General features: G+C 30.9%; 1 protein-coding gene across 7 annotated transcripts in view; it reads right to left on the bottom strand.

Annotated features, from left to right (window-relative positions):
* LOC127703064 (uncharacterized) overlaps window positions 1–12916 on the bottom strand; it is a 434903-nt gene that overhangs the window by 308527 nt on the left and 113460 nt on the right. For 5 of the 7 annotated variants that reach the window (XM_052207446.1, XM_052207448.1, XM_052207449.1 and 2 more), the window contains exon 3: window positions 5250–5354. The exons of the other annotated variants lie outside the window; for them this stretch is intronic. In XM_052207446.1, the coding sequence (XP_052063406.1) occupies window positions 5250–5354 (105 nt within the window). The remainder of the gene's footprint in view (window positions 1–5249; window positions 5355–12916) is intronic. 7 annotated transcript variants of the gene reach the window in all.

Below are 12916 nucleotides of genomic sequence, written 5' to 3'. Positions count from 1 at the left end.
ATTTTGATTTGTTGGAATGGGATTTTATGTTTGGAACTTTGAAGCATTTCGGTTTTAACGAATCATTTATTAACTGGGTTAAAACAATGTACACAGATATACAAACATGTGTTATTAACAATGGATGAGTATCAGAAACTTTCAAAAATTTAAGTGGAATAAGACAAGGATGCGCTTTGTCGGCTCTAGTGTTTGTGTTGGCTGTTGAAATTATGGCCCAAAGATTCAGAAATAATAAAAATGTAAAAGGTATAAATGTAAAACTAGATGGGAAAAGTCATAGTATTAAGATTTCACAATTAGCTGACGACACAACACTTTTTTTGTAAAGATAAAAACGATGTAGTAACTGCAATGAACGAATTAGAAACTGTTGGTTCTTTTTCAGGTTTTTTTTATTAAATAGAAATAACACAATAAAACAGAGGGCTTATGGATTGGGAAATTGAAATCGTGTAAAGATACAATTGTCGGGATTAAGTGGGGAGATAAACATATTAAAGCTCTAGGGGTGTTTTTCAGACATGATAAAGTGGAATGCCAAAAATTAAATAGGGATTGTAAATAGAAAACATGAATAAATTATTTATGATATAGAAAAAACGAAATCTATCAATTTTAGGGAAAATCCTAATTATAAAGATTTTATTATTGCCTTTATTTACATTCCTAGGAAACGTCTGTTTAATTTTTGAAAATTATCTAAAAGAAATAGAAAACAAAAGCTTTAAATATATTTGGGATGGGAAGCCAGACAAAGTTTAAAGAAGCCTGATGATAGGTCCATATGAAAAGGGAGGTTTAAAAATGGTCGACTTTAAAAGTTATTATGTGGCTTTAAAAGCATCATGGGTGAATAGATTGGTAAATGGTAAACTTGCGACTTGGAAGCTTATACCATAGAAATATTTAAATGTTTCAAACAGAATTCTGTCAATATTTAGCATGAATTTGAACGATACTAAATCTCTGAAATATTCTTAAAAGTTTCCTGCGTTTTATCAAGAAGTAATAAAGTCCTTGAATTTGAGTGGCGGGGGGCAAACAAAACAACCAAATACATTTATTGATATCAGAAAACAAACAATATGGGGAAATAAATTTATAAAATTTGGAAATAAATCATTTATATTGGATTAAGATTGATCTGATTTACATAAATGATATCTTAGATGATACAATGTCATTATCAGAAATCTACCATATAAACAAATTAAAGTTCAAAATAAACTGGATCGCTGAATTTCATTAATTAAAAAATTCTATCCCAGAAGAATGGATCCATGTTGTTCAAAAAGAAAATTCGGTTAAAAGTACAGTTGATATTCAGAGAAATAAGATTATCTGGAAAAATCATTATACTGAGACTCACTTATTAACAAATGAAATATTATATAACTCTTTAATAAGTATAAAAATAGAGCCATCAATAGGAATAAACAGATGGCTTAGAATCCTAGAAATACAAGAAACTATAAATATGAATTCATTGTACCAATTTATTTTTGAATATCTGACTGAAAATAAGTTAAAAATATTTAGATGGAAATTATTACAGTATATTGTTCTAACGAAAAAAACATTTATTGCAATGGAAAATAACTAAGACAGATAAGTGTAATTTTTGTAACCAAGAAGAAGATTATGCACATTATTTTCTATATTGTTCATATTTGATTAAATTTTGGAAAAAAGTTGATGACCTCTTTAAAAAAAGTAAAAATAGAATTTGTTATTAATTTACAACATCTTATATTTGGATATAAAATCACAAATAGAAAATATTACTTTTTGAATTATCTAAAAACGATACTTAGTTTTTCTATCTACAAGTCATATTATGTATCCGAACAGAGAACAAAAATTGTTGATGTCTATAGTATTTTTGAGATGAATTTAATAAGAGAGAAGACACAGATATATATAATTCAATATGTCCAATGTTATTGTCAATTAAAAATGATTTTAGCAATAGTTAGTCTTTATATAGGACACTTGTACATCTTAATAAGTTACTAAGTTTAATCAGCTGTTTATTTTCCTGGATAATCAGTTGAGTGTAACAGAACAAATCAAGAGAAGCATGGACACGTGGTGAGATTTGTAGCAAGCAAGATTTGATGAATAAATATTATTATGTTTTTAAAAAGAAAAAAAAAACATTCTCCCGAAACCCTATGACATAAACATATAAGGACGAGACTTTTAATCGAAATCTGATAGAAAGATGAGATGTCCTGACTTGCTACATACATTTTTTTCAAATAACGGAGTGGTGGGGGTTTAACTAGGTTTGTGGGATCTCAAACCTCCCCTTAATCATATCTTATTTCTATCAAAGTTATAAAGACATACTAAAAAATACTTGCACAAAACAAATGTGTCAAATGACCGCTTAACTATTTATCATCAAATGAAACCAGAAGCTCGTATGAGCCTGTTATGGCTCACCTGCCAAAGTCTGTCAAATTGAACCTGATATTTGTTTTTTAAAGGATCTTCTATATATGCTTCCTGTAAAGTGTGGTTACATTTGGCAATGAAAAAAGTAAAATAACAAAAATACCAAACTCCAAGGAAAATTCAAATCGGAAAGTCCATTACAAAATGGCAAAATCAAAAGCTCAAACACATCAAACGAATGGAAAACAACTGTCATATGTCAAATGAAGTTTCAGAGGACAAGATTGTAAACAATATCAGCCAATCAGAAACAAAAAGTGCCCATGGCAGCCATATTTGCTATCTGATCAGGACAAAATAAGACACTTTCGTAAGGGACCTCCAATAAATGCTTCATGTCAAGTTTAGTTTAAATTTGGCCAACCAATTTGAGAGTATAACTAAAATATTTAATCAGCCAATCAGAAACACAAATTGACCATGGAGGTCATGTTTGTCTTACGATCGGAACAACATTTGTGAAGGACCAACCATAGATCTTTCCTGTAAAGTTTGGTTCCATTTGGCCAAGAGGTTTCAGAGGAGAAGGTTTGGCGGTTTCAGAGGAGGTTTTTTTTAAATATCCCCCATGGCAGCCACGTTTGTTGTCCGATCGGACCAAAATGAGCAAATTTAATAGAGGACTTCCCAAAGATGCTTTACATGTATGTCAAGTTTCATTTTATTTGATCAAGCGGTTTAAGAGAAGAATATTTTTGAGATATTTCTCTCTTGCTCTCAAATGATATATAGCAACCTGCATATCATTTAATTTTTTTCGCTGAACAGATCCAAGCCTGGGCACTTCTGAATACAATTTATGGATAAAAATAATTAAATTTGTATGAAGGTTTCGTACATGGGAAATCATGAATAGTATGTAATGCCGTTTTCTATCCACCTTATATACTCTTTTCATTTATGGAACTGACATTATAACTGTTATAAATATAATCATTCTTTATGCGTGAACCCCCTATGTATTGGCGACTTTTGGAAGCTTCTATGAGCCATTCAGATATCCTCGGAAACAAGATTCTCGGAACGTCTCGAAAATCTTCGATCAATTATACAGGTAGTTATCTATGTCTTTGATACGGCCCCTCTATGGATAGGCTACCACGTGACTGTGTATATTTCAACGAACCAAGTTCATTTGTAGATCGGAAAGTATATAAGTAAAGAAAGTAAGTGACAGAACATATGCGTTTTGATTTGAATGTTTATTAAATATCAAGTAAAAGGATAACGCAATTAGATAAATAATTAAATCGTGTTTTGATACGGTCCCTGTACGCGTAGTGTGTGCAGTATTTAATACAACGTGCTATTGTGTTTTGTAATAATAAACTTGGGAATAGTATACTGACAATAAATTATGTCCAATAATCTGATTATTTCTGAACGTTTACCACTTAATTCCATCATAGCCTGAGCAAGTGTCTGAAAGCAAGAAGAAAATGAAAAAAAAAACGATATTTCTGTCAGAAGTCCGAAACACAGTGGTTTGAAAACAGAAAGATAATTAAACAAAACGTTATTCTGTCAAAAATAGTTAATTTCATTAATAGATACTATCAGACCAATGGAAATTCAATGTTCATTAAAATCATTTAGTTTAACATACATGTGACAGAGTTGTCAAGTCACAACCGGAGATTTGAAAATTTTCAGTAGGAGTTTGGGCCTCAAAACTGAAGATTTTTTATCGACATATTTATCGATGTTTTCTGTGTTCATTTTGATAATAAAGCTACATATTTCCCCCTTTTTTAAGATAACAGTATTACTATTAATGAATTATCTCTGTATTGTTACAATGTGAAATATTTTCCAACACTAAGCTATACGAAAAATTTGTATGTGATTTTTTTCCTTTACTCATCTTTGTCACCTATCTTAGTGTGTTCCTCAGTTCCAACATCCAATCATAATTTATGTGTTTTAAAGTGTTATTCTATTTTCCAAGCTTATTGTTCATTCGGCCAGATTTAGCATAAACACTTAAAAATCATTAAATTACCATCCTTAAATGATTCTTCGTTCAATTTGTATTTCATTTATATTCTTTTATCAATTTACGTTATGTTAAGGAGGGTAACTTAAAACATGATAAAACAAGGGAAGTAACCCGAAATTTCATTTAAGTGTTTTCAAATACACAAAGCTTTTATTACATAACGGCAGTTAGCCTGAGGTAAAAATCGTTAATTAATAGTATATTTGACACCCAAGGTGTCAAGTGAAGCCATATAATTATACAAGTTCTTTGATTTACAGGTAAAAATTACCTTCATCAGTGAAACAACAATGTAATTAATGTGGACATCGATGGTAAAAAAAAATAGAGACTGACAATTTTTTTGGGGTTGAAATTTAAAAAAAACCGGAAGATTTGAATAATTAACGGGAGGGACAGAAGAGGGCTTAAAATTCGGAAGATTTTGACTCCCGCCGGAAGAACCACATGTCTCGACTTTCAGCGTTCTACTTCTAGACCCGAAACCAGGAGTTTTATTTCAAGTATAGGACATTTAAATTTTGACATGATCATGTTGCAATGTCTCTTTCAAGCAAATGTTTGAAAAAAATCATATTTTGAAAACATGTTGGTTGTTGCGTTTCCTTTTATTTTGGGAGAGAATAGTTTATTGATTGATGATTTGTTTTATATAATGAAGTAATTTTGTTTAGTGCATATCATTTTTAGTCCTTTCAAATTTGAAATACATTTATGAAAAATTCTATAAAAAAACATGAGAATAAAATAATCTGAATCTATGCACAAACATAATGCAAAATGTTACCTTAGATGATTTAACCATGGGATCCATTTCTTTTTGTTCTATCAGCCATTTTGTTAACTCAATGTTTCCACTGTAAGCTGCCAAATGTAATGCTGTTTCTCCGTTCTGTAATGATGATTAAAGTATTATGTTTTGGTGTTTGATGCTAGTTAAATAAATCAGTGTTTAGTTACAGTGTATGATTAACGTCTGTCGTATACTGATAATTAAGTATTATGCTGTAGTGTTTTATAGTAGTTAAATAATTCAGTGTTTTTGTCTGTGTAATATGATTACTTCATATCCTTTCCGTAGTATTCATAACTTCTGCCAAAAAACCAACATAAACAAACATTCTAACCACCACGAAATAGCAAAGTAATGCTGTTAGTGGCGTTAAACACTAATAAGTCAATCAATCAATCAATCAACAAACATTCTAAATAATACAGTTTTTTTAACTAAGCACTTATCTAAGTACACAACCATGTGTGTCTGTGTTGGTCAACAAGATGTTTGCGACATTGTATCTCATGGTACAGGTATACATGACAAAAAAAATAATGTTCATATAAAATCCTTTACGGTTCTAAAAATCCTAAAGGATATTTTTTCTCCTAGAGTTTTATATCTCTTAAGATAGAAAAAAATGAATAGGATATTTTTTTCTCCATCGGGTCTTTCCATTGTAGAATTACTCTTATAGGATTACAATTATTCATATAGAAATAATAACAAATCATAACGGAAAACATGCAAAAAAAGGAGAAAACAAATCAAATTGGGTTAATTTATGTCCTATAGGACCATTAATAATCCAACGGGAAAAATTGTAGCATATAGGATATAAACAAACAAATCACAGATGATAGGAAAATATATCGGATAGTGAGAGTATTGGAAGACAATGATTCTATAGCAGTACATTTATGAAGATTTTGATAATAAAACGGATTTTCGTTTACAAGAAAGTTCACAAACATTTGTTTTATAGTAAAACTAAGCCATTCAAGTATATAAAACATATTTATTTTTTTTTTAATTCGAAGTTTCATATGACTTTAGTGTCACTCAGTGAATATCAGGAAAGAACATTATCTTTTTGCTAAGATTCAAATAGTCACTTCCTGTTGATTTATTGTTGACATATTGCAAGGTAACTTCGAATATTTCCGTAAATTGAAATGATATGACAATGTTTTGTAAACCTTTTATGAACATTAAAGTTGTAATTATAAATAACAAAGTTGCACTAGTTGTATGTTAACACCTTTTGTCCTAAGAGTAAACGAATACAGAGAAAAACGGCCCAAACTATTCACAGTACACAGAAAGTAGATAACAAAAGCAACATGAATTTTATATAACTGTGGTAATAACGGTAATTTTTTGTTTGTTAACCTCGATAACAATACTGATAAAAGTTCATTTCAAATCATAATCCTATTTCAAAAACAATATCTATTTGAACGTTGTACTTGGAAATTCAATTTGTCTTATCATGTATAGAGAATATGACAAAATAAGTGGACATGTAGGTTGGAATATAGAATCTTCAAACAATATACAATTTTATACAGTTACGGAGTTTTGGCGTGTTCCAGTGATATAAACAACTATTAGAAAAAAAAAATAATAGGATTTGGAACGTTAAAAAAATGTTCGCATTGCAATATTATTTCATTTAAAAAAAAAGGTCTTAGCTGATTTTCAGTTAGGCAGCAACTTTTACGTCATTAGGCAAACCCTAATGGCTCGGGGTCAAAATAATGTGTCCGGATAGGAGATAAAGATTCTCCAGCAAATTTAAATGAAAATAAAAATTGAGATAGACATACCTAAAAGTTTTGTTTAAAACAATAAAATACCAAAAGATTTTTGTAAACACATTTGGAATATCTTATTTACATAAGTATGCGCTAAATTTGTGCAACATTTCTCTTTGAAAATGATTAATTTTACGTCACGTAAAATAACATTTTACGTTAGCTACGTCAGTATCTCCCCTGTAACTGTATCGTATGCCCTTTAGCAAATTAAAATAAAATGTCAAGTTATGTTCTTTCATTGGTTACTGTAAATATATGATATATGCCAACCATTTATCACTTGTATATCTTAATTAGCCAGAGCTGACACATCCACTTACATTGTTTCAGCTATAACTCTGAATTATAAAGCCTTATTTTATATTCAAGACAACTCATGCATTTGTTATGATTCCGGTTAAATCAAAACCAAAGACTTTACCAGTGCAAATACCAGCAGAGATTATTATTCATAGGTATAATCATCATTAAGTATGCTCAAGACACATGCTAATTAATATGCTTAGTCTCGGTACGATTTAAGGCTTGACATAGAGATACCTGCAAATTTGTGAAGACATGTACATTTATTTTGGTTATGTGTGTCGTTGGATTGCTGTATACATGCTAACGTCTACTCAACATCAACTTAACTATATATGTTTGTGAACTCGCATGGTAATGATACATGCACAACATCATAGTAAACATGCGGTTTTGTCTTAGACTAATACATTTATCTATTGTTCCAAGGTTGTTTGTATGGATTTTTTTCTATTTTTCGTCGTCAAAAATCACAAAGTCCGTCTTGATATACACCATGAGATAATCTATTATTTTTTTTTATGGTTATCTTAAACGTTACTAAAACGCAGCTTTCTCAATTTAAACATTGAAGATAGCTAGATAGCTAAATTACGACAGATTGACGCATTGTTTATGTTTTTATTGATAAAAACTGTGTTCTTTAGTTTACGATAGCTTTCAGTTCTTCAGTTTGGTAAGAATCCCCAAAAACATTTTTGTTGGGGATATCTCCCCATTTGAAGGTTTTAAGGGTTGACAACTACATGTATATAATCAAAACGTGTCATACTAACCTGGTTATAGACATTGGTAAAACCGAGTTTTGTATTTGGTCATACTCAATAAAAAAAAATTATATAGTTTGGTTTTTAAGAACGAATACTGTAAAGGTGACAAAGTATTTGTTTGCAACATCACCTCAAACAAAATGTACTTCCTTGAGTTTTGTTAAATTATTTAGATATTGGTAATTAAGCCATACTTTGTTCGACACACGATTTCAATTGTCTCGTCGGGTTGCTGTCTCATTGACGCATGCCCCACGCTTTGCTTTATTAATGATACACTCAATTTAGCATGTTCTTGATAAATGTCTGCCTTGTTCAACTGTACTTGTGAACTATTTACATATTTAACGGAATTCGTTCAAATGCTAGTTCACTCCAACATTACCTACATGTACTTTATCTACAAATGATGTACATGTACCAGTATACAGAATACTGAGGAATTGATTGAAAGAAGAATACAGAACATGAATTCCCAAAACATTTCTGCATTCCTATAGATATACAGCTAGTAATATAAAAAAATATGAAGCTGTGTAGTTAACTGGTCTTATATTTTAATATACAAAGTAAATTATATAAAGATTTTGGTCACATAATTTTGAAAGAAACTGTTTGTATGATATCTTATACAATGAATGAACAATCTTTGGAATATATAAAAACAAAAAGGTGTAGTATGATTGCCAATGAGACAACTCTCCACAAAAGACCAAATGACACAGAAATTAACAACTATTGGTCACCGTGCGGCCTTGTCTTCTTTTTTTTCTCTCTGCTTGGTTTGAATTATGTTTTGTACATATATACTGCAATGGCTTTAGAAAAGGATATTGGAATTGTTTAATTTCGGAATGTTGGTACCAGCTATGGTAATTGTATGAGCATGTCCCTCATTGTTTAACAGAACCATAGGACCTATCGTCAACATTTGTCATTTATGGTTATTTTAAACGTATTTTGAATGAAAGGAGGTGAGGGGAAAAATTCAGAAGCAGTCAAACAACTCAAACAGCCATAACACATCTTAATAACTGAGTCATTAAGGGCAAGAGATGGTTTGAATAAATGTTAACTAAAAATTGTGTTTCGCTGATTAACAACCTCATTGAAAAACCATATTGATACTAATAACTCAAATTAGATGACAGATAATGGGTGATTAAAACCAAACTTTCTTGAAATGATACATCTACATTTGGAATGATTTTGATGAACCTATAATATATACCGAATATTTTGATTACGAAATTGAAAATCAATTGTGTATATGGTATAGAGCTATGTGAATAAAAGGAGATGAGATAATACTTAAAACGGGAATATTCATTGGGGAGACAGCAACCCAACAACACAAGTATGTACAAATTACCATACATGCATTTAGACAGCTAAGGTCACAGCAATAACACTGAAATATCTAGAGACTTCTTATTTGTATTTAAGTCATTAGTTAACGCTTGGATCATGAGTACAAATATTTTTAAGAATAAACAAATAACGAAGAAATAAACAAATAACGATTTGTCATATAAATCCATGTTGTTAAACGGATTTCCCCAGAATCAGTTATCAGGACTGAAAGACATAGCAATGTGTTTGGATACTAACAAAACTCATTATCAATCTCGGTACATTGGGAAACAGACGAGACATCTGTTTGATACCAAAGGTCTAAGGTCAAACTCGGGTCAAATCGTGTCACTATGGTACAGTGTGAAACATTTTGAATAAGTGAATACATCTATCGTCCTCAGTTTTTTACTCATAAACTGTATAGGAAAAAAATTACTCAACAGTTCAAAACACCTTGAATCTAGGATTGGTGAAATTACAAAAGGAAAATATTAAGATCCATAGATAGATGGCTTTTTTTTTAAAATTTGATTAATTGGCAAAGACAGAAATCAGTCAAAAGTTCAATTGTTTGAGCATTCTTTAGACCTTTTAGACACATATTTCTTTTTAACAAAGCAGGATCAAAACTAAAGATTTAAAAATTTGTATTTGGTTATTTTCTGACAATGTCTTTAGGAGTAAGATCGAATACGTGTTGGCTAGGAGTCAGAATAAAGTGTATATATTTGCCACTGGACAAACAACAATAAGAATCATTAACATACAGTCGTCCTGAATATGCATGTTATATTTGTCGTTGGACTTTATGCAGGTTGGCTTTTCCTATTTAGATAAATGTAGTATGACTGCAAGATATATTGGACAAATGCGAATAATTTATGATAAACTGTATTCCAGAAAAAGGCAGGAGTTTATCAGTAAATAGATATTAGTAAGTGTGTCATCTAATGAGTGTGTGATTTTTTTTTCAAAATTTACTTAGTATTACATATAATATTAATTTCTGTTTTAATATAACTGATAAATTACAGTCATAAAACATTAGATTGTAGATTACTGGTGATGAAATCGCTACTGGCCTAAGAGTGCTGAAGACCACTATTAATAGCAATACCGCTAAGAAATCCTTTTGTTTTAAAATGGCTGCCGAGAAACCGCTGACAGCGAAATCGAAAGGGGACATTTATTTGGAAAAAAAATCTGATATTGTTTTTTGGAAGATTGTTAAAAATTAAGAGCCAGCACTGTAATCGTTTAAGCGCAGTCTTCACAAGAAAACAACATCAGCATGAGGAGAAAGTTAACACACGCTTGAAAATATGGGATGTCAACACTAAGTGCACTTCGCTAAGACGAAACAAAATTAAATCAGTAGAATGTAATATTCAATAAATAGTAATTTACGAACTCCGACAGGGCAAATAAAAATAAAATAATAATAAAAACTCAGATCCCGTCACATGATTATTTTTTTCAATTCAATTCCGAAATAAATTGTGTTCACGAAATTTACAAATTCAAACATACCATTTTAAGAAAACCCATGGCCCACAATAAAAGAAAGGTCAGTGTTTCGAAGAAGATAAATCCAGAAATTAAAGCGCTTGGAACGTAAACAAATAATAAACAGATATGTGTAATAACCTTTATTATTCACACGGCAGTAGAAACTGAAAAAAAAAGAGATCTTAAAACCATTTCTACTTTCGATACATTATAGTTTACAGTTGGATATTCGAGGAAGGGTGTGCCTTAGTTGGTCATGATTTACAAGTACAAATGATGAAAAAAAAATATCTTCAAACGGGAGACAAAACGATTAACAAACGTACATTTCGGTGAAGGGATATATTGCTCACATCGGCATCGGAAAAGGCCCTAGGGGTATTTAAGGTCTTATAAGGCGTTTTTCAACAAGTATACAAGTATGTAAACAAAAACAAATTGTTGCTTAATTTCTTTGTTTGTATAAAGAGAGATGTGAGATGTACAATAACGCAGCAACTGGCTTATTAACGACATGCAACACCAAAGACGTCTAGAAAACACGTGACTAAAGGAAGATGAACGAGTATTTTGTGTACTGCTAATTTGTAGCTTAAGTCAAGATTCGTTGGTCCCTTGAATTGGAAATAGAAAAACAAAGGATATGGGGTATACAACTATGACACAAAATCAGTTCATGCACAGCAAAAACACACAAAGGACTGTTGATACTTGTAGAACACAATCATATTGAATAATAATTTTGAATAATACATAAATGTATGAATTAATTCTAAAATTGAAGGCATATATTGCCTGTTTCTCAGATATGAAGTTTGATATATCCAAATTTTCGGTAACCAGTCTATTGTAGAAGTAACGGTATATTGATCCCGCCTCCATAAAAAGTTTGGAAGTTAAAAATTTAATGTGGATAGGAATGAGGGCCAGGAATAGGTGGTGTTCGTCTGTTTCAAATTTTAGTACACAAACTCGCCTAAAATTGAGAGAATGATGTGGCACACATAAGAGAAGTTATCTCAAGAATAAATACCCCATAACTTTAATTCTAAGATACAAAAGAGCATACAAACCAAGCACGGGAAACTTTCTACGGCCTCTATACAGCACGAGAGACAATGTCCGTTAATATAACAAAAAAGCAAAGGATATTGGGTATCCATCCATGACACGATGAAACAAAGGAACAGCACTTTTATTGCTGTACTTCATCTCAGTCACAGTGAGGTCTTATTGAATATATAGAAAAATACATCACATGTTCATAACAATAGTCAGATTTTAATATTAACACATTTCAATCTCCTGCATGTAGTACATATTCGTTTAAGACTTTAAACTTCTTGCCTTTCAGGAGAAAAAGTCCATGAATTATGAAATAAGGAGATGTGGTATGATTGCCAATGAGACAACTTTACATCAAAGACTTAATAAAGCAGATGTTAGCTTGCTTACATAGCTACATTTGAGATCTCTCTTAACATTCTAATATAAGCTAGAATTCAAAAATATATTTTGCCACCAAATGCCTAAAACATCACCATTTACAGGATTTACGCAAAATATTTATTTTCCTTCCGCGACAATATGACTGGGGAACATTGATTTACCGTTGTCCGTCCGTCCGACCGTCTGGCCCGCTCAGGGTATGTGGTTTATACGCGTCAGATAATTCCTTATGACTACAGTTTTCAATCTAGAACCGTTATAGTATGTAACTGGTGTTATTTCATGTACTAAAGATTTGCATTTTGTCAGGATTTTAGTTTTTCTATAAATTATCAACAAATGGCACGTTGTTATACTATTGAACTGTTGATAATATAAGGCATGCAAGGGTACATGGTTTGTACGGTTTACTCTTTCTACAGCTTTTCAAGCTTCAACTTTTATATTGCACTGAGTGTTTTACAAATAAAGT

The sequence above is a fragment of the Mytilus californianus genome, unplaced genomic scaffold, assembly GCF_021869535.1.
Source record: "Mytilus californianus isolate M0D057914Y unplaced genomic scaffold, xbMytCali1.0.p SCAF_5, whole genome shotgun sequence".
NCBI classification, from domain to species: Eukaryota; Metazoa; Mollusca; class Bivalvia; order Mytilida; family Mytilidae; genus Mytilus; species Mytilus californianus.
The sequence above is the reverse complement of the archived record's forward strand: the minus strand, read 5'-3'. Positions and strand labels throughout refer to the sequence as shown.